Below are 22,524 nucleotides of genomic sequence, written 5' to 3'. Positions count from 1 at the left end.
TAGCGACTTATCTGTACATCTGTGATATATAGTCTGTATTGCCCGTATTACAGCTAAAGAGGAGTAAAAAAGCAGAATGCAACAAGTGTATTTCATATCCATTGATGCTCCAGTTTACTGTGAAGTCAAACAGTACCCTCTGCTGGCCATGAATACATCAGGTCTACAATATCAATCTGTTTGGAGAGCTTCTTCCTTCTCTCTACTATAATGTTGTACTAAATTAGATGGTTTTAGATCATTGGTTAAAAATCTCATAAGTAAGGGCAGGGTGTTCATGTTTTTTTAATAAGGGCCATTGTCTGTCAGCTGTAGTGTCTACTCCAGCAGACGCCACCTTGAGCCGAGACTGTATCACTGTACTCTCACTGGGACCATTAGGACAAATTCAGTGGAGTTTATTACAGTAAGATGACACGTGTGACCTTCAGCAGACCTTAGCCATCACCCATTCACACACATTATCATCTGCTGAACATCTGTGGAGAACATGAATGAAACAGGAACATGTATAAGATTAAAAATACACTTAAATTTGATTCATCTTTCATTTCAACACCCTGTTATGCTTTAAAGGGGTCATAGGGCGAGAATACTGTGGTGTGTTATAAGTTGCCCATGTATGTATTTGTAAAAATACATTGAATGGGTAAAAATGACAGATTTTTCTTTTTGCCAAAAACCATTAGGATAATAAGAAAAGATCATGCTCCATGTTTCTATCGTAAATGTATAAAAACATTATTTTTGTGAGTGGATGGCCTGCTACAGTGCCGTTTACAGGGTGGTTTTCTCAATATTTAGCTTTTTTTGCACCCTCAAATTCCAGCTTTCTAAACAGTTGTTGTTCCACCAGATAGTGTCCTATCCTAATAAACCAAATATCAATTGAAATCTATTTTTTTCAGCTTTCAGATGATGTAAAAATCTCAATTTCGAAAAAATCATTAAGACGTCAGTTTGTTGTCCATGGCCATATATGGTAAGAGGTGTTATATTTCCTGTCACACGATTGCAGTATCCGACCAATCACTACGCACTGGCCAATCGCTTTACAGAGCTTTGTAAAACATCATTTACCAACATAAGCATAATATTAATATTTCAGGGGTTAACCACATGCATACTGAAGAGAGAGAGACATTATGGGATAACTCTGTCATGATTTCATTGAACATCATTAAATCTTAATCTGCGTAGATTTGTGACAAGGCACCTTAAAGAAGCATTTTTACTCTGAAATCAACAAACATGTTTACTTTGTCCAACATAGCAAGTACATAAACATATTTTGCACAAAGCTATCATCAACCTGCCATCTGCTTACAATACAACCACTGCAAACATCATCTTTTGAGGAGACTCTTCCACGGGAAGTTCCCCGAAACAAACATTTATACAGGAAAAATTGTGTCTACGTGTAATTGCATCATTCCATGAGAAATGACAGCAGCTCTAAGAAGAACCATAAGAACATCATTTTATCCTGCAGATAAGGTCATTTTTCTGCTTGTATACAAACACATGTGGACCGTGTTGATGTGCATCTCAAGCTTTCCTCTTCCTCTGCAATGTTCTCTTTCCAGAGAGCGCTCCTTTCTTGGCTCCTCTGACCATACCTTTAAACTGGCCCTGCAGTTTGGCCTTTTTCCTGTGAACAAAGTTAAAGGTTATGTTAAAAGTGTCAAATATGTAAAGCGCAAGTGCATAAAGACTGACACCATCTCATACCTGCGGTTCAGCTGGGATTTTTCCAAAGGAACATAAGCGTACGGGTCAACCTTGCCTTTCTTCTTCACATCACCCCGTCCCTTCTGCAAAGAACAGAGATATTTCCAGAGACCATTGTCAAATGTCATCACATGTTTTCATGTGTGCTATATGTTGGTCACTATTACCAAATTGTTTGCTGTTCTATTCTCACCTTTGATTTATACTCCATCCCAACATCCGCTCCTCCACCCAGAGGTCTGTGGATGCCTCTGCCTCCAGCTGTGAGGTTCAACAACACAAATGTAAGAATCTTCACACATCGTACATAAAACAGGGCACATTTTTTCGAGTAAAACAGTTTACTCTACAAATAAAACCACAACTGTTGTGTAGTACCTTTATATTTCATTGTGGGTTCAACGTCCATATCATCATCCATATCGTCGTATGTTTTCCTTTTCGGGTTCTTCTTCTGTTTTACAGGAAGAAACATTAATATTAGACATACCCTTAATATAACAAACCTTTTACAATATTTCCCATGTTGTTGTTATTGTTAATGCCTGAATATTAGTGGCAGACAATTTTATCAAAAGCTAATTACAGTGCTTTCAAGTTATACATTTTATTAGTATACAGCTGGGAACAATATAAAGACAATTTTAGTTTTTGTTTAGTTATGTGTTTAGCTAAAATGATCATTTTGGTTTCATTCTGTAAACTACTAAAAATATTTCTTCCAAATTTGAAATAAAATTCTTTCTATTTGCATAAAATGAAGATGCTCTGAATTTATCACACCTCGAAGAACTGCAAAGAAAACAAGTTCACTTCTTCACAATACAACAGTTATATTTTTATGTTTTAAGAAGAAGTTTTAAGAAATTTTTTATGTTATAACCTCGTTTTTGTGACAGTGTTTTGTCATGCTGTGAGTCGCTCATATTGCAGTCTTAAGCCTGAGGCTTAATTTTTTGTCGAAATTCAACACACACTGGACTGTAATGGTCACAAAATATATAGAAAATTCCCAATTTTCATTTAATCAGCATTTCTAGCTGTGTTCCATAGGAATTAAACACAATTCTCTACCAACTAAGTTACAGGAACACATGAAATGCAAATTCCACATATACTCACGATTTTGACACCAGCTTCTTCCAGTATATCATCCATTTCTTGGTCTGAAAGCAAATGGCAAATGATCAACATAAGGTTCATAACAAAAAGGCTTTGGCATAAATGATGTCCTCCTACCTTTAGATTTGTCTTCATCCTCATCATCATCATCTTTAATAATCAATCGTCCGTCTGACGTCATCTTGAACCCATGATCAACTTTGGGGGCCTTCTTCATGTCAGGATTGGTGGCTAGATAAACATACAATATATGTTATATACATATATGTTAATAGAAAACTAAAACCCATGTTTAAACTGTTTAACTCATGTTGAAGACAATTATCAACCATAAAGTCAAAGGGCTCTTACACAGAACTCTCTGTGCTGCCTTTGGATCCAGGAAGTTGAGTGGTTCATCTGATACGCCTTCCTTTAGCCAGGCCTGACTTTTCTTCTTCACCACCTTCTTCTGACCCTTCTTGGGCTTCTCATCTTCATCAGAGTCAGCAGAGTCCGTCTCAGCCAGAATGTCCTCAATGCTGCACAGAAACAGATCCGTCAGTTGAATTACCAATAACACAAAAACAGACGCGTATTCAGAATGTTTACGCTAAAACTGGACAGTTGTTTTGTACCTCTCTCCCTTCGGTTTAGACGTCTCTTCCTCACTGTCTGATTCCTCCCCATCTTCCTTAACCAGCTGCTTGCGTCTTTTATTTCTGGCCTCCACTTTACGGATGTTCGCCAGGACCTTGTGGTGGTCGACGGGCAACATGCTCTTTACCAGCTCAAAGCTGAAAACAATTTACATGATATGCTTTAAGAAATGTATTAGAAGAACAGGTTAGGTTTGGTCAGCTTGCTCAACTTACCCAAATTTTCGAAATAACTTGGTGTAAATATTCTTAAGTTTTGCCCTTAAATGTCTTCGCATGTCTTCTTTCATTTTACTGATGCCTTCCATCTGCAAGAAGGAGAACAATGAGAAATTCTCTTCTGCTAAGAACTTTGAATGTTAGTTCAACTATTAATGTTTAAGGTCACTTACAATGACAGTCAGGTGACTGGCTAACACTTTCACGTCCAGAGCGTAGAGAAGGACCTTGAGGAAGCCCAGAGATGCTTTGACTATTTCTCGTGTCCTGCTGGTGAGCAGTAGGCAGATGTTATGCAACAGCTGCTCCAGTGAGGTCACATCAATAGAATCTGCAGACAGTAAATCCACATTTAATAAATAAAAAATTATAAAACAATTAAAACATAATAAACAACAAATATGATAAAGCCACAAACTAAGCAATTGTTTAGCATGAAATATAAATTTCAGTGGGGTTTTATGCCAAATTGTAACGTATATCAGAATATAATGGTTTCTGGAATGTGGAAAATGTTGGGCGGGGCTCGACTTCATCTTTTGGGATTTGATAAACCGTGGAAGTCTTGCCAAAGAAGACATTAATATAATAATAATCAATAAATTGTTTATAAAAAACACTAATATATCCCATACATTATTTTTGATTTAATAATAACTTTAAAGAAAGGGGAATATCCAAAGAAATTGTATTTGTGTTACAACGCATGTATGACGTCATTCTTTTTAAACAAGATGATCTATTATTTCTTAAAAATAACTACCAATTCTTCATGAACACTTACATAATTTTTCACATAACATACTGAAACACACAAAAATGTGTTGTGTGACAGTCATCACTCACCCTTGTAATGAAACACTAGTCGTGTAAGAGCCAGCACTGTGCAGGTTATCATTGTAACGGAGCCAATGAGTCCAACAAACACATTGCTCAAATACTCATTTACAGCATCTGAAAAAATACATCACTCTTATTGATTCAGTTCATATCTTCTTATGATACATAAACAAACCTAAAAGTTCAATCTGGATTTATCTTCATACCTTTCTGGTTCCCACAAAAGCGCACAAAAGCATTACCGATCTCAACCAGGAGGGAGTAGGCATTTTTACGGGCCCCTACAGACATTTCCTTTGTGCAAACGATGACCTAAAAACACATATTTAATGTCATAACAATAAACCTTTGATAAAGAAAACTGATTTCAAACAGTGTCACATGTGATCCGTGCCATACCTCAGGAAGCACTGCGATGACGAAATCCTTGTGTTCCGCGTTTATCTGCTTCACTATGTGGATTAGACACTTCAGTCTGGGCTAGAAAGTCAAAACCAAATATTACTGCCGTGCATGTTATTATGTGTAAATGTTATTATTACAATCCAGTGTTTATTCAGGGTTCTTACACGTTTTGCAGGTGAGGATGCAGTCTTCAGGCTGTCCAGAAGAGTTCTTTTCAGCTGCTCAAGATTATTCAGAACAAAAGTTTTACAAGGTTCTCTCTCTCCTCCGCACATCTCCTCTAATACTCTGTAGGCCTTCTTCTGGATGCCAGTGTCCTTGCTCTATAAAACACACACGTGTGTGCAGATTAATAAGATGAAGCGTGTTTAAATAACAGGAATAAATATGGTTTGAGATGCCAATGGGAAGACGTTCACCTCCAGGAAAGGTTTTATTAGTTCATATGTTTGGGTCATAGATGCTTCATCCACAAATGGAGCCATTGCTACAATCAGATCCATTACAGCAAGCCTAAAAAAACAAGAGTAGAAGTAATTTTGCTTTGATGAGGTATATCATGAACCTAATCTCAATATATGAACTTTCTCCTGCAGAACATAAGAGAAGATATTTTGAAGAACGTTGGTAACCAATCAACATTGGCCTCCACTGACTTATTGTATGGACAGAAACACATTGAGACATTTCTCAAAATATTTTCTTTTGTACTCCACTGAAGAAAGTGTCATATACAGGTTTTGAACAAATCTTTTTGGTTGTAAATGTCTATATTTATGTACCGTGTGAAATCAGAGCTGTCTGTGCTGCCAAGTCTCTCCGATGCTTTCTGCAGGAACGTGCAAATCATCTGATACACAAGAGAAGATATTTAGCAAAACCTACAGCATTATGGAATCATATGTATTTTTCCAGTATGGCTTCTTAAGCATCAGTCTTCATTAGTACCTTTTGATCTGTGATGGTCAGATAAACTCTTATTGTGTCCAGGATAGCCATCCTGGAAGCGGACGCCACTCCAGGTGTTGGCTCCTGACTGTATATGTTAAACAAGATGGGGAGGAAGTTCTTGGCAAAGCGACCCACTTCCTCCTTATCATCCTCTGTAGTAAAGAAAAAGCATCCAAGAAATGTTAATATACAAATTCTAGAATTACATGGATTCATATACTCTTCCGCAAACAGACAGAGGAAGGCTGACCTGTTTCACAACTCTTGTTGATGAGTGTGCGTAAGGCATGACAGATGCACAGGCGGAGATCAGGGCATTCATTGAGGGTCATTCCCAGAGACCGGGCGATGTTCCTGAACGATGTCAGATCTGTGGCTTTAGTGCAGAATCCAGGCATCATAGTCCAAATCTAAAATCCAACAACATTATTAATAAGTTAATAAAACCAAATAAATCAATACGGTTACTTATTTAATCCAATATGAAAATTTTCACACAATAGCAAAAGCTGGAATTTATTGTACCTGCATGTGAAGTGTCATATAAACTTTGGCCATCAGTTTCTGACCCGACTGCACTAGTTCTTCAGCTGGGATTGAGAAATCAAGTGACAAGTTTAATAATTATTTGTTTATCTGTTTTTATATAACAAAATAAAAACAAGCAGCATTTCAACAAGTGAACTGTAACGTGTACATGTATGAGAGGCACCGACACACACCTGTTCGTCTGAGTTTGGTTGCCAGGGGTAAAAAGTAGGATGTGAAATATGCCAGCTGTGTGTTCTTCACATGATCTCTAATGACCGGGATCAGCCAGCTACGTGGGAACTCCATATCGTCACTGCCAACAAATAAATACACAATTTAAAGTCCCAGTGTATAAAATGTAGCGCCATCTAGCTGTAAGGTTGCAAATTGCAACCTACAGCTCCCTCCACCCCTCCTTTTCGAACCACGACCAAGTTTGTTTGATAGTGGACCGAGACTCATCTTTTCAGCGGTCTCGGTCCGCTTGTTTGGTGCACAACAGGGTTTGGGTGGCAGCGTTCACACTTACTGTGTTTTCAGACCAAACGCGAATTGATATACATGTTAAGTCAATGCGATTGACCTGCTTGCGGCACAATTCGCGCGAATGAGGCGGCGCAAAGGTTGCGAATCGCGCCAATTGAGCGTTCGCGGGATTCGTGCGAGTTGAAAAATATGAACTTTGTCGAAATTTTGCACCGCATTAACCAATCAGGAACTTGCTCTAGTACTGAGGTAATTATGATGTTGCGAGCGAAGGCAGAAATCCCAAACAACAATGGAGGACAAAATCATCGTTGCTGTATGTAGATACCTGGAGCTGTACAATACATCATAATTTTATCGAAACAGAAATAAAAAGGATCTTGCTTGGAAGAAAGTGAGTGAGAATGTCAGACAATCTGTTAAGTTGTCAAAAACGATCTTTACACAATTTGAGCAATATATATATATATAAGAGACTGGAGCCGCCTGGCATAAGCCCCTCCAATGACGCAAATTCGCGTCTGTAGTGAAGTGAATTTGATGCGCGAATGAAGCGAATTTGACGATCGAATGAAGCGAGTAAACACAAAATGTTCAAGCGTCCAACAACGCATGAATAGCGCGATTCATTCGCGCAAGTCGTGTTTGGTCTGAGCACACAGTTACACAAATAAACCGCGCTAACAGAGCAATCGCACCAGAGTTTGTTTAAATAGAACCAAACATTGCATATATGAACACATCCCAAGATGTCGTAACATTTTTGCTTCTTTGCCAAAGGAGACATATTTACGAAACGCGCTCTGTAGAGCAGTTTGTGCGTGTAGAAACAACATGACGAATTCCATGCAACGGGACCCACGGTGTACGTAGATAGCACTGTGAAGTCAATTTCTGATAACCTTTAGAAGAAACAGTTGATCATCTCAGTAACTCACTCTGTTCCAGTGATGAGGAGGGGGACGGCATTCAGGAGCACCTCTGGACCCATGCTCTCCACCGCACCACCCACAGCAAGATCCAGCTCCCCAGAGAAAGGGAAGCGAGGGGTGGCCCGGAGTTCACTGAGAGACTGAAGACTCTGAGGATGACATACACAACAGTTTACACAACAATTTATAGACATCAGTGAGTATCAAAAAAATGAAGCACAGCTTTTAACTACATCTAAAATGAATGCAAGGGTAACGTATGGTCATGTTAAAGTACAGTCTGACAGGGTGACCTGAGGGATATTATATATTTTTTTAATAAATGTTTTTATATTGCACCCACATAATGTCACTCTCTATATAATATACCTTAATCATAATGGGATGAGCCTGCTTTCCTGCGCCTTTGTAGAAGCATCCCAGGATTTGCAGCACAAACGGCCAGGAGGCATGATAACGGTAGGACAAGCCGTCCTCCACGGTGCTTAAAAACAACAAGAAGAGGTTTATATACATTGTTACAATTCAAGACATGAAACTCTGTAAAACAACATGACAAGAATAGTTCAAATCAACTCACCGAAACATCTTAAGAATGTAGACCCCATTTCCAGACGATGTGCTTGGTAAAACAGGCCCGATCTCTGCCATATGAGGAGCCACACATTCATTTATCAAAGTCTAGACGGAGAAAACCATCAGTACAGAGTCAAAGACAAACTCCATGACGAACACCTGATGACATTGTTGACTGACTTAACATGTGCCATACCTTTAGCATCTGAGTTGCGGCTGAAACAACTTGCGTGTGTGGAGACAGGAGACATGATACAGAGATGGAGAACAAGCGAGGAAGATGTCCGAGACTCAGAGAGCTCTGTAAACTAAATGGAAGAGATGGAATGAGAAAAGATTCCTCGTGAAGATGAAACTAGTGATGTGCTTAACAAGTTTTACCTGGAGAGATGAACATGAGCTTTCTCCATTACAGCAAGCCATGCTAATAAAGGCTGTAGATCATTCTCACTAGGAACATAGTCATACAAGGCCTGGAGATGAGAAGGTGACAAGAGTGATTTAGTGACAAATGCAGAAAACACACACGTAACCTTTAACCTAAAACAGCAGATTCAGATTATAGAGAATAAATTGTGACGCTCACCGTGATGATCTGGGCATTGAGCTCTGCAGACATACTGGAGGGATTGGGTTTGCCAATGAAGAGTTTGTGGAAAGCCTGCATTGCAGCTGCTGTCACCAACTTTAGAGAAACAAAGGTGGGGTTAACAATCGCTCCATCGTGGCCCACGCAATGATAGAGATTGGAATGTAAGAGTTAAAGTGCTTTTGTACCACATGGCTCAGGGTCATGACTCGCAGGAGGGTCTCGCAGCAAGACTTGACAGAACTGAGAGGAAAAACAGACAGAAGTTCCTTCAGGAGACCCAGCACGTGAAGACTGGTAGTATGTTCTTTGTTTCCTTGAACAAAAAAGACCATCAGAATGAAGTATTCCAAAAACAAGATTAGTCGGGCTGTCAAACGATTAATCGTGATTAATCGCAGCCAGAATTAACGTTTGTGTTTATATAATATATGTCTGTGTACAGTGAATATTAATTCTAGATTTATAAACCCATAAACATCATATAAAAACGAATAAACATTTATATATCATCTTAACTATTGGTAAATATAAATAAAGAGATCTAAGTATTTCCTACACACATATAAATACACATGTATGTGTATGGTTTTGTGTTTATAAATACGGAGTTAATATTCATTGTACATTTAATATCCCTTAAATAGAAGCAATATTGTAAAATAGAAATATATCTTAACAATTGATGTTGGAACATTTTTTATTTAATTTCAACTCATAAGAGCGTGATTAGAGTCAGTGTTCAACAGACCTCCCGACTGCTCTATTTCCTTGCAGCAGAATTTGGCCGTGGTTACGGCAGCTGGGTGGTGGCTTGGGGCATTATCGGAGAACATGAAGTCACTGCCACGGAGAATGGAACAAACACCTTGCTGTGCCGACTTTCGAACCTAGAGCATGCAAACAGAACCACCAAAAGGCAACCTCTTATTAGATCATCAGCCTCATAATGATGTATTATCTCATAATCTGTATTTGTAATATAATAACATACATCTGTTTAACAAATTGGTCGACAAACCTTTGGTTTGGCGTGCACTGTGAAGCTGAGGAGGCCGTGGTAAACCTGTAGAGTTGATGGGTAACTCCATACTGAGAGATCCTGTTTCCGCAACAAGGTTGCCAGACAGGATATGATCTGTTCAGAAATATAGCAGCAACAAAATTTTATCAAACGAACCAAATGTCCTCATAACATAATTTCATTATATATACAGCAAAGCTCGAATTGAAGGGGGCCTGGGGGAAATCCTGAACCCCCAATAAGGCGCTAGGGCGTATTTTTTTTTTTTTTTTTTTATTTAAGTAAAAATGATAATGACAAATGTGATTAAATTTGTGTAATGGATCTATTTAAGATCTAATAAACTAACAAACATTATTATCACAATCCAGTTGCTTTTAGGGAAAATAGTTAAGAATACATTGCTAATGCTAGAATTATTCTGTTGGACGTACACTACTGTTCAAAAGTCATTTCTGTTCACCTACCCCTGCAATGAATACAGTAAAAAAGCCTGTTCTTTTATGTAAGCCCGTTTTTAATAAATAGTATATAGTTATGCATATTATTATCAAATATATTGTGTATTTTGTATAAACTGTATATTGCGACACTAACCCCCACCAAAAAGTCTTATGAGAGTTTGTTCAATTCGAACACTGTATAGAGATATATTATATACATATATATATAGAATATAGAATATACAAACCCAGCGCATGTAGGACACAGAATCAGAATTGGATTGATTTGACATCACATCCATGAAGGCCTTGGCTGTGTCGGAGAACTTTTTCTTGAGTACTGCAGCCGGCACCCTTAAAAAATAAGCAGAAAATTGGAAATAGTCCAAGCCAAAAGTTACAGTCTGATGACTAACAAAACACTGCTCACCTTTTCATGACCAGGTTGAGGAGGTAGGCAACAGCTGCCAGTGATTCGCTGCTTTCCACAGCTTCAAGAGTCGTCATCTGTCGATTGACAATGCATAAAACATTTAAGTGATAGTTCACCCCAAAATATTTATGTCATCATGTATTCACCCTCAAGTCACTTAAAGCTTGTATATGACTCTTCAGTGGAGCACAAAACAAGATATTTTGCGAAATGTCTCGGCGGTTTTCCATAAAATGGCAGTCCACGAGGGTCAGTGTTCTTTAAATATCTTTTGTGCTCTGCAAAAATGAAATGACATCGACCCACCAGGGCTGCAAAGTATTCGGTCTCTGTTTCCTTCCCTCCTTGAGATCGTATCACTTCTGTGACAGCTGCCAATACAGCGCAGATCTGTAAAACCAAACAAACATGTGCTGTATTCAAGACATTCAAGGTGTACATTTGTACTATAAGAACTGCATGATGCATGTTTGCAACTAATTTATTTGCAGTACCTCCTTATGTGCTGCCGAGTTTGACTCCCAGTATCTCTGTACTTTTCTAAACGTCAGGTTGGAGCAGTCTGACACCCCACTGAGAAAAGTCCCTGAGGTTTTCTCTGTGAGTGCAGGCTCTTCCATGGCATCTCCTGCAGCATCACTGCTTGTCTCCAAACACCCTGACTGAAGCTCATTGTGGAGTTTCAGAGCATTTACTGTCAGATCACTCTTTTCTGAAACAATAACGTACGTTTGATGAATTCCACATTCCCAGAATCAGACCAATTTAGCACTGAGTGTGAAATGTTATGACAACTTAGTCAAGTAACTTTAGACAGTAAACAAATTACAGTCATACAGTGAGATATAAATACTGTGAAATATATAACAGATATACTATGCTATACTCAGCAAGAAAGTAGTCGCAACCTCTCCCAAGTAAAGAAGCATTAATTTGATGTTGTTTACAGTGTAAACCAGGCGATCTGTCTGTGACCAGATACCCACGTGTTGTCAGCCAGGCCAGTCCTACCTATTGGTCGACTGAAGAATCGGCTCCTCGCAGCATTTCTGAAACGACTCGTTTCTGGATTTGAGTCGCTGCTGTGTCCTTTCTTCCACCGCTTTAATTTTTGGGCTCCTCCGGATCGAAGTTTTCCGGATTTTACCATTTTGGCAATTGGGATTCCTCTCGGTACTCCAGTCACGTTGGTCTCCTGCCTCCTGCCTGCGTGTCGCACTGGTCATTACGTCATCGCGATGCGCCAACAACCCATACGAGTTGCAGCAGATGCGCTGTCAAAACGCGCTAAATAATACACACTTTAAATACATTTAATTTATTCTAATGTCAATTTTTTATTGATTTGTTTTTATAATAACTACAACAGTATTTAAAAAATAATAAATAACGAACAGGCTAAGACATTTTACAAAATAAAAGTATCGATACAGCCATACACGGTAAAATGTAGGTACACCTAAATAGACATTGTAAATAAAACGCTCAATTTTAGCATGTAATAGGTTTTTTATTTACTTTACTTAGTAAACATTAACCATGTTTTTTGGGGGCTCAAATGTAGGAAACATGGTATTTTGGTGTATGGATTACAAAACCATGGTTTAAACACAGTAACGTTAATCATCCTTCAACTATGTTTAAAAAAAATAGTTATATTGTGGTAACAGTGATTTTACTACAGTAACCATGTTTTTTTCCATTGTAGTAAAACCATGCTTCTTTGGTTTAAACTGTAGTATAACCACAGAACATTTTGGTAAGGATTGAATTTGACATTGACATAGAGAAAGCTATAGAATACGGAGTCCTTATGTAAAAATATTCTTAGTTTGTTTTCCAGAGAAACGGGACAGAAGAAATGGTAAAGCTTCACTTTTCTAGGACATTTTATCATCTAATCGCACAAGACATCAAGATATCATGTTAACAAAAGGTATTAGTCTTATTTATTTTTCAGAAATATAGTTATATTTCCTGTTCATCAATGCATGGCTTAAAAAAACAAAAAGGTATACTGGAACTAACTGATGTACTACAAATTGGTTTATATAAAATTTTACATCATAACATACAATCTCCTTGTGGGAATCGGGATTATCCCACAAATGTTGAAGTATATTAAATAATAGTAATAGTAAATTACGTTTTTATTAAGTTAAGTTTTACAATAGAAAAGTACAAACATTTTTGAATGTCTTTGCCAATTCAGCAGCACACAGACTGACATTATTCTGCTAAAATAATTTGAAATTTAAAACTGCTGACAGTGAAATTATATCGCAATCTAGATCTAATTGTCTGCTAATTTCTATAATCCTCTGTAAAAGTACAGCTACATCAACTCTAGTTTATGTGATTATAAAATGAAATTTTGACACATTACTTGTTCGTTCTTTACATCAAAGATTTACAGTTGTTAAGAATAGATATGTTCTTAGAACAATTTATCAGTTGACAAAATCAAATTTACATTATAAACAATAACCTTAAAAAGTCTCCCTTCCTTTTTCTACATTATGATGGAGGCCAAGCTCCATAAAAATGCCCCCAATGCGAAAGTGATATGTGCAATTGCAAAAAGAAGTTCCATAAACTTTGAAACTTTGAAATAGGAAACGCAGTAACAACAAAAAGCTTCCTCGTGGTCTTATGAGTTTACTGTTTCCATGTTCACATATGTGTGTCCTCACTTGAGAGTAATGGGCTGACTAATAACGACCTGTATCACAAAGTCCTTCTGGATCTTGGTGTCCTGTAAGCGCATTTTATCTGTCAGCTGCTTGCCAGAGAAAAACCAGCGCTGGCAGGTGGCATCAATTTCTTCCTGAAGCTGAAGCTGTTTCTTCAGCTGCCGGATGGAGTCGGCCATGCTGGCACTAAGGTGGAGGTCTTTGCCGGTGGACAGACGGACCTTCAGCTGAAACTCATTTTCTTTCTTTTCCTGTAGATCTGAGTGATGAGACACAGGATCTTTGCTCTCAGAGATGAGATTGACCGGTGGAGCCAAGCAGTATGCAGGAAGCTGATAGCGGTTTCCCAGTTCATCATAGCACTCCATAAGAGATCCTAAAAAACCAAATCAACACCAGGGTTCACCTCTGATTCAGTGAGTGAAAGATCACTTCTAAAATTACATTTATGAGTTTATATCTTTTCTGTGTGTTTTTTATATATTTTTATAAAATTCAAATAAGCCAATTTTTTGGTTACTCATATATACTTTGTACAAAAAACAATAGATAGCAGATTGAATAGAATAGATTGAGCCTTTTCTCAAGTGAGTTCACACGTTTGTGAAATGTTAATAAATTCTTTATCTTTACCATGAGGCAAAGTGATGCTGGCTCCATCTACAATAGCTTGTGCAAGATCATGATCATTACACTCAACCGCTACTGTTGCGGCTTTCAATGCATCCCATATCTCTTGACGACCGTCAAAGGCAGGTGCCGTGTCCCAGAATTCATCTCTTTTATTGCGCAGTTGGCCTTCTGTCATCTGATAGTCACATTTCCATTTAGGTTTGTCCTTTTTTAGAGGCTCATTGCGTCCTACAAAAGACAAAAACAAATGTAGAAATGTCACCTACAAAATACTTGGTTAATGATGCAAAATCTATTGGGTCTTGTGCAGAAGAAAGCTCTTTGATAGAACTAGATATTGACTAGATGTATCAGCTATGTGGTCACATTTTATGGAATATGACTTTTCAAAAAAGCACATTTACCATTTAAAATAAAAATGATTAATGTGGCTAACAGCAGTTATCTGTGGTACAGAGCTGGAGAAAAAAAGAAAAATATTTAGATTGTGTGAGATTAAAACCTTAAGCAGGTGCCGCGTAAAAGGATTTAGTGGCTTCTTACCCATCATGCATCACTCATGGCCAGATGGGAATTTAAAAGAGAATATCATCGCCACATTCACCACAATTAATGTAAAATGTACTGAATAATTCAAGAAAATCAGTTATTGCTTTTCACTGCACATAGCCAGACTACAATAATCCACAATATTCAATGTTGGTCAATTTATCAAATGATCATGTCATTGAGGTATCATTAGGATTCTACAGTCAAACAAACCCAAACAGTCTGTCTGACAACTGCACTCTGTGCTCACAAATCCCCTTTTCTCTAAACTATGCAAGATTAAGTCAGGGAGAGAATTCTTAATGTAAAATGTCTTCTGATAGAACAAAAATGTCATTAGTTCCTATAGGCTTGGACTTCTAAACTAAAAACACATTACTGTACAAAATGTGTGACTTTATACTCATAATCTTCAAACAAATTATATTAAATCAAATCAAAGACACTTCTGATCTTTTACACATGAACAAATTGTGTGGTGTATGATACTTACTTTTCAGCACAACAGTAATTGTGGGTTGATAGTCTCTTGAGTTTGCAACTCCCATGGTTAGATCAGACGGTTATTCCTTCAATGTGTTATTGGACAGCTTCTGAATTCATGCAGAGACCGAATCACTCCACAAGGTGTCCAGCAAGACTCTGTTGGGACATTTGTGCAATGGCTTATTCCAGTTTTCTTGCCAAATGTACACGCCCATCACCTGTTCCGTCAAACTAATAATAACAAGTGGACAAATATAAATCAAAGCAGGTCACCAGAATAACATCTAGTGGCAAGAAATAGCACCTGCATTTTAAATCTCTGATTTAGGTTTAAGCGTTTGTACTTTTCACAACAAACTTAATCCTGTCAAATCTGTTTAAGACCAGGACAAAGGTACAAAAATAAACTGTGACAGTAAATCCCAGGATTGTCCAGAGCAGAAGACGAAGAATGCTTCTCTGAACCGAAATCCCTGTGTAAGATAAAATATTGAATAACATTTATTTGTGTCATTTAAACTGAAATCTTATATTCGGTCAAAGTCAATCCAATGTCTGTGCACCCTGCTATGAAAATAAAAAAGCATGTGTGGATCAGCAAATACGTTTTACGGATTGTGCCAGTGTGGCTTCAAAAATGACTGTCAAATTATGACTCCCAGAATATAAGATTGTCAGCATATAAAATATTTTTTTTAACAAGAGATGATGGGGTGCTTAATGTTAAATGAGATTTTACAAAAAAAGTCTGTTGTCTCAAAAATCCTAAAGTCTGTTGTTATTCATTTATATATTCAATTTTGATATCTAAAAATACATTCAAAATATTTATTATTAATTAAATATATTTAAATACACATACCAAATAGTAAATATAAACAATTTACACAATAAAATGAAACCATTAAAATTACATCCAAATATTTATTTGTTACAAAACTAGTGGTACTTAAGGAAACTAGTTTTCTTTGATATTTACTTTATTTATGGATGAATGACAAATTATGAAACACACACACAGCAAGTTAAAACTGATGCTACACTGCCACCTAAAGGGATAAAACAGCAAGGAAGTTTTGTGCAGTTATTGTCTGCTTCACCAAAAGATAACCAGTTTTGTACACATGTCCAAAATATGCATTAATATGTATGATGAATAACTTGCTGATTTAGATGTTAAACATTATTATTAATGTGGTTCAGCTGGTAGAAGCAGTGCCAAAGTAAGAGGTTCATTCTAGTAATGAATTTACTGATAAAATGTAAAATCTAAATGCAGAGGGAGTTGCTTAAAATAAAACTTTTGACACACACACACACACACACACACATAGGTAAAAGATCATGCACTGTCAAGAAATGCTACAAACAAAAGTTGTTAGACATGTTTTATGTATAAACATTACAAGAAATTGTAAACTTTTAACTTTTATTCATGTAAAAGGATCGTCACCCCAAAAAATGTCATAATTTATTCACCGTCATGTCATTTAAAACCTGTATATCACCATTTCTTCAGTGGAATACAAAAGAAGATATTTTGAGAAATGTATTTGTGGTTTTGTGTCCATACAGCCAAAGTCAATGAAGACAAAATGTTGTTGGCTTTCATGTGGCTCAATGGTAATAGCATGGCGCTTTTGTTTGGAGATTTGTAATGGCATTAGGGTGAGTAAATTATGACTAAAATTATTGCGATGTAGATGACTTCTGAAAGAATCTATTCCATTTTAGAGCATATAAATCTTAAATAATGACTCTGTGTAACTGTGTTACATAAGTTATGAGTTGACGCTCTTATTTATACACACAAAACAGTTCAACATGGTTACAAACAGTTCAACCCCTGCTTTAAGTACAGTGTTTTTCATAGATAGCAGACAACTTCATTTCATTACAAAATATTAATAGAAAAGATAAAAAAAGAATATCCATCCCAAAGGATAGTCCTTTCATTTGACCATAAAGAGCAAAAGTCTTCAAATGAGATCACTTTGTAAATCTGGGCACTGCAGTCGCTCGTGTTTTCACTGCTCTAGTTCTGCATTCAGCCATGGCACAGTGAGTGAGAGTGATGGTGGCCATCACAAACTGAGACAATCAGATCTGTAACATCTCAGACTGGTATCATGTCTTTTTTAATAGGGTAGATGTCCCATGTCAGTCCGTCACCATAAGGGGCGTGTCCAGAGGGCAGGAAAACACGTGTCAGCCAATGACTGCGGAGATGTAACAAAACACAAAAATGGTTACACTTCGTAGAATACAACAGCATTTAGTACTTGTTTAGTACTGTGGTCATATAAACAAGCGGATTAATTTTATATGCACTATTATCGTTCTATTAATTTTGTTGTCTTAAAGGTACAACCCATGCTTTTGGAAGATCTATTGTACATAACTATGTCTTCAGAGGTGTATCCTTACATAATGAAGAGTTGTTTTTATAACCTCAGAATAAGCTATTTCTATCTACATACACCGCGGGTCCCCTTACATGGAATTCTCCATGTTGTTTCTACAGTAGCCCTAAACGGACAAACTTGTCTATAGAGTGTATTTCGTGATTACATTATCCTCTTCGGCAAAGAAACAAAAAAATGACGACATCTCAGTTCTGTGTCAGCTGCCGTAGTGTCTGGAAAGGCAGGGCTGGAGTGAGCGTCACAGTTAGATGCTGCTAAATTTCATACACTGGACCTTTAAACAGTCCTGTAGACAATAACGTTTATAATAACTGGTCTCGCATCAGCTGAAATCTTCGAATGAGACAATAACAGCCGCCGATAGAAACAGTTAAAATGGATACGTTTTAAGACCTACCTTCTCTTCTCAACACCCAAAAACACCTTCCAGTTGTTTAGTTTGCCATAGTTGAAAGGATTCCGATAAACCTTCAGAGAAAAAAGTCAAGTTGATCTATATTTCACTTAAAATCATTTTAAGCAGCTTTCCTCAGAAATATTAGATTTATATGTAATACTCATCAGATTTAAATCAGACATTACGAACATGCACACTCACCATTCCACGTTTCGCCAAGCGCTTGGCCTCTTTGTTATTTATATGCCGTTCAATGCTGGTCTCTCCACGGGTGATCAGTATAGCATGCCATAATGTGAGACCTCCAACAGCCACTGACACTGTACTGATTTAAAAACACAAAAGATGTGGGTCTACAGAAGTATTGGAAGCAGTATTGGGGCTACTTTTTATCTTTTGGAAATATTTACCTTGTGAGGACCCACATGTATATAATACTCTTGTGAAACATCCTGTCTTTGTAGGTATATGGAGGTTGAGAAACCATCTGTGTCCAGGTAAGAAAAAAATATATATTTATTAAATTATAAACTATAAGAACAAAAATATTTTACTTTATCTTATGAATTTATGTACACATATACAAACATGATTTTATCAAAAGTTTTCAATACATTCTCAGGGGAAAAAAATACTGTTTGACTATTTGGAAAAATTAGAAAAAAGGAACATAATGTTTTCAGCAAGATACATAAAAGCTGTGCACCAAAGCTTATAGAGGCTAAAGTTCAGGAAATCCTCCCTTAACCATCTGCTAGAAAAGCAATATCTATATAATCCTAAAATCATTATAACAGTTGTAAAGGCAAGCTAACAGCAGGAACCACAGAAACCAGAGTGGTCTCTTATATACCTTCCCAGCAGTGGATTCTGATGGTACAATACCAATGAGCAACCCAATCCCCGTCACCGGGACCCCCTGTTTCTCCACTTCCATGTGCCTAAATTGCTTTGGAATAGCAGAGAAACCACATACTTTAAGAACAGCTACCCGCTACCAAAAAAGAAGTGGATGATACACACAAGCATTCAGAAAAAAAATGCAGTGCTCCCCACTATTATTGCCACCCTTGGTAAATATGAGCATAGAAGGCTGTAAAAATAAATCTGCGTTGTTTTTGCCTCTTTTTTATTTATAATTTTAAAAAATCTACAAAATCTCAACATTTAATTAAAGTAAACAATTAGAAGTGGGTGGAATATAAAAATTCCCATTTCCAACATCAGTTCAATGATTAAGAAATTTTAATGGACTGGAGATGTTACAAATCTGCCTGAAAGAGAATGTGTGTCTATATTGTCTTAATGCACAGCATGGATGGAGGTATGGACTCGGAGGACTCTCAATGTATTCTCAAGCCTCATCAGACTGAAAAGAAAACACTAAGAGCTGCTTTTATTATTAATGGAGTGTATTAAATACAAGGGTTTCAAATTCTTTTACTTCAATGAAATATTGGAATTTTGTAGATTTTTACGTAAAAGATCAAAACGAGAAACAATGCAGATTTATTTTCACAGCATTCTTTCCTCATATTTTCCAAAGGTGCCACTAATAGTGGAGGGCACTGTATACACCACTATATACAGAATAAGCAAGATAAGCGCACTGATTTAAAGCTTAGAATAAGTGAATGAAAGGTTCATATTTATATAACAGCTATTCAATTCGAAAATAAGTGAAAGTAAAAAACAAGGCTTACATCTATGGAGTTGTATGCTTCGATGAAGAGATTACGGCCACTGATGCTGCAATACATGCAGCCCAATGTCAAAACGACACAAAACGAGAAGAAATAACGATGATTGAAATGACCAACACAATTGTTGAGCCAAGCTGAAAATATAGAATTAAGGAATACAACACACAAGATACGTCCTTAAGACCTTAATCACTTAACATCAGTAAAACTTATCGTGTCAATATATCTAATGTGTCTTATCAATAAGGGTCTTTCAAAATTATTTTCAGTATGGCTCTCCTTTATTTTAACCTCAAAATAAATGCGTTTAAAAAAAGTTAATGAAGAATTTCTTTAGTGTGTATTTTTGCAGAACACATATTGTATGGTTATGATTTCAAAAGGATACGGCAGTGATGATCCATTTTTAAAATACAGCTGGAGAGAAAACAGTACTGTGTTAATTTTGCATGATAGTAAAATATGCAGCTGATCTTTAAATTTGATATGCCTGTTCCAGAAATGTGTAATTCTTTTACGTTTTGCAGATGCCGCAGTGATGACTTCTTGCTGGTTTAGGAATTACACATTTTTTACAGAAAGAAACAAATGGGACTTCATTTTTCATCTGAAAGAATAGAATGAAATTAGAGCTGTTACTGTTGCTCATGCATAATGTTAAACATGTACTGAGCTTTTGTAGCTCAGTGGTTAGAGCATAGCGCTAGCAATGCCAATGTCATGGGTTCAATCCCAGGGATTACACATAGTCTACTTAGAAACGAATGTATGCTTTAATACATTGTAAATCGCTTTGTATAAAAGCGTCTCCCAAATGAATAAATGTAAATATACTGCAGCTCTGCTGGAATGTGGTATTTCAGTGGTTGGTAAACCTTAGGAGGATATCCAGGGGGGGTCTTTATGGCTTTGTAGTAATGGAAGACTATCATGACCACGATCCAGTTTCCATAACAGATGTGCCACATTATCCAGCCAGGAGTGTATGTTTGCAAGATCAGTGGTAGAAGGCAGAAGTATGCAATGAAGACAACAGAACTGGTCAGAGCTACTACTAAAAAAACAAAGACCTTAAGAGAAACAGAAAAGGTGCAAGATATTAGATCAAATTTGAGCACAATAAAATAAACATTACAATAATAAAATTTACCATTCCAAACCAGCGTGTGACAATTTCCACCATCCAAAACACTGGCTCAAGAATGCAGTCGAACAACACATCAGAGTTTGTGAGGGAATTAAAATAAAGCGATTGGAGGATGAGTTTCATGTAGCTTACAAGTTGCCTTAGTCTTCGGGGCAGGCGACTGCGGCTGTGCCTGCCACACCCCCGCAGGCATCTCAGCAGCAGGTGCATGGCGGTAGAGCAGGGGTACATATTTTACTCCTGTGAAGACAGGCAATTAGCTTTAAAAATGGAGCAGAATTTCTTGAATATCGGCACAAGCAAGTTTTACCACCTATGAGCAAATACCTCATCTACAATCTTCCTTTCTTTGAATTTTGCAATTTATTGGATTAATGACTGATCCAAACCAATAATGCAAGCATGGTTTAGTTTCCCCGATACCTCTGGGATGATCTGATACAAAGAATACAAAGACACAACAAATGGATTACTCCAAATATTGGTGTATTTGCATACTTTAATACTGACTGCACTGGCATCCAAAAAAGCCCTGCCTATTGTAGGTTCTCTATTCAAAAATTGCATAGCATGGGTTGGGTCAAAAAAGGCATGGTTACGCTTGTGACTAATGCTTCTTCACAGGATTTGTGGTTCTAATCAGATCTTTAATCTTACTAGAAGAGCTTCAATCCAACCCATAAAAGCCACTCTATTGGTTATTCGCTTCCAACTTAGTGATTTAAAACATTTTAGTTGCACACAGACATCTATAGTCTGTAAAGATAAGATATTTAGCAACCAAAAAATGTATCTAGCGGAATATGAAATAAACGGCATTCAAATTCTAAACAATGACTGCATGGATATAAAATGTGAACACAAAAGACGTTTCTGTTAGCATTGCATGTCCAGACATTGTTACACTAATGTAACATCCAGACATTCTACATTGCTGAAACAAAAGATGATTGTTGAAAGAACAGCACCACCCTACTGTTGACTGGTTGAGGAAAATAGAAAAGAAAAATACCATTTAAGATCTATAATGGACAACAAAAGTAACTGTGTGATTATTATAGAATATAGCATAAGTTACCCCACTATACCCATCCCCTTGTCATAAACTGAGTGCTTTAGAGATACAGGGACAGATTGTGGGTCTATCGCTTTAAAATGATTAAAACGACCGAAGTCAAAAATACGTACACATACATTTGTGAGAGTATATGTTATTGTAGGTCACTTTAAATACTAAATAGAAATGAGATTATATAAAAGGTATTCTATTGTGGTTAGTATCTATGAAATTAAATTCGCTCGGGATGGATCACAACAGAGAGAGCTGAACATCAGAGAAATATAAGCAGTGTGTTTTCTTACCTGCTCGAGATCTTCCCGTAATTACGCGATTGACTCAACTCATGATACTGCTAAAAGACCATCTAACCGTGACAGATGGATGCAAATAAATGAAAACAGTAGTTTTCAACCCATTTAATATAATCCTCTGCCTGCTTGATGCGCAGGACTGTGAGCTGAGCTTTGACGCTGAGAATTCTGGGAGTTGGTGTTTGAAGGAGTGGGAAGC

The 22,524-nt window shown here is 37.1% G+C and overlaps 3 protein-coding genes across 5 annotated transcripts; all 3 read right to left on the bottom strand.

The window, feature by feature from the left end:
• Window positions 1–1,197: 1,197 nt before the first annotated feature.
• On the bottom strand, window positions 1,198–12,127 carry rrp12 (ribosomal RNA processing 12 homolog). The gene is made up of 34 exons (XM_056761499.1): window positions 11,932–12,127; window positions 11,415–11,632; window positions 11,227–11,310; window positions 10,918–10,994; window positions 10,736–10,841; window positions 10,042–10,158; window positions 9,772–9,910; window positions 9,209–9,336; window positions 9,018–9,116; window positions 8,813–8,904; window positions 8,628–8,739; window positions 8,436–8,536; window positions 8,225–8,339; window positions 7,862–8,004; window positions 6,629–6,750; window positions 6,432–6,496; window positions 6,157–6,316; window positions 5,904–6,058; window positions 5,738–5,805; window positions 5,375–5,468; window positions 5,120–5,278; window positions 4,950–5,030; window positions 4,757–4,862; window positions 4,557–4,664; window positions 3,884–4,041; window positions 3,708–3,799; window positions 3,471–3,629; window positions 3,205–3,374; window positions 2,971–3,084; window positions 2,854–2,897; window positions 2,110–2,185; window positions 1,925–1,992; window positions 1,732–1,814; window positions 1,198–1,651 (listed from the first exon to the last, which is right to left on the bottom strand). The coding sequence occupies exons 1-34, from the start codon at window positions 12,068–12,070 to the stop codon at window positions 1,549–1,551; spliced, it is 3,855 nt and encodes a 1,284-aa protein (XP_056617477.1). The 5' UTR covers window positions 12,071–12,127; the 3' UTR covers window positions 1,198–1,548.
• Window positions 12,128–13,609: 1,482 nt separating this feature from the next.
• On the bottom strand, window positions 13,610–15,409 carry ubtd1a (ubiquitin domain containing 1a). The gene is made up of 3 exons (XM_056761182.1): window positions 15,289–15,409; window positions 14,247–14,474; window positions 13,610–13,989 (listed from the first exon to the last, which is right to left on the bottom strand). Exons 1-3 carry the CDS (start codon window positions 15,341–15,343, stop codon window positions 13,610–13,612), a joined length of 663 nt encoding a protein of 220 aa, XP_056617160.1. The 5' UTR covers window positions 15,344–15,409.
• A 918-nt stretch (window positions 15,410–16,327) lies between these two features.
• On the bottom strand, window positions 16,328–22,497 carry zdhhc16a (zinc finger DHHC-type palmitoyltransferase 16a). Of its 3 annotated transcripts, XM_056760329.1 has the most exons (12): window positions 22,317–22,497; window positions 21,087–21,194; window positions 20,958–20,998; window positions 20,683–20,877; window positions 20,326–20,414; window positions 20,196–20,224; window positions 19,808–19,941; window positions 18,958–19,053; window positions 18,515–18,591; window positions 18,306–18,429; window positions 18,105–18,175; window positions 16,328–17,500 (listed from the first exon to the last, which is right to left on the bottom strand). In XM_056760329.1, exons 2-12 carry the CDS (start codon window positions 21,145–21,147, stop codon window positions 17,398–17,400), a joined length of 1,020 nt encoding a protein of 339 aa, XP_056616307.1. In that variant the 5' UTR covers window positions 21,148–21,194; window positions 22,317–22,497; the 3' UTR covers window positions 16,328–17,397. The 3 variants fall into 3 exon arrangements, with proteins under 3 accessions (XP_056616307.1, XP_056616306.1, XP_056616305.1); XM_056760327.1 differs by having other exon boundaries at window positions 16,331–17,500; window positions 20,958–21,194; XM_056760328.1 differs by lacking the exon at window positions 18,958–19,053 and having other exon boundaries at window positions 16,329–17,500; window positions 20,958–21,194.
• Between the last annotated feature and the right edge of the window lie 27 nt (window positions 22,498–22,524).

Source organism: Triplophysa dalaica, chromosome 11, assembly GCF_015846415.1.
Source record: "Triplophysa dalaica isolate WHDGS20190420 chromosome 11, ASM1584641v1, whole genome shotgun sequence".
NCBI lineage: Eukaryota > Metazoa > Chordata > Actinopteri > Cypriniformes > Nemacheilidae > Triplophysa > Triplophysa dalaica.
Note: the sequence above shows the minus strand (reverse complement) of the source record. Positions and strands in the feature narration are given on the sequence as shown.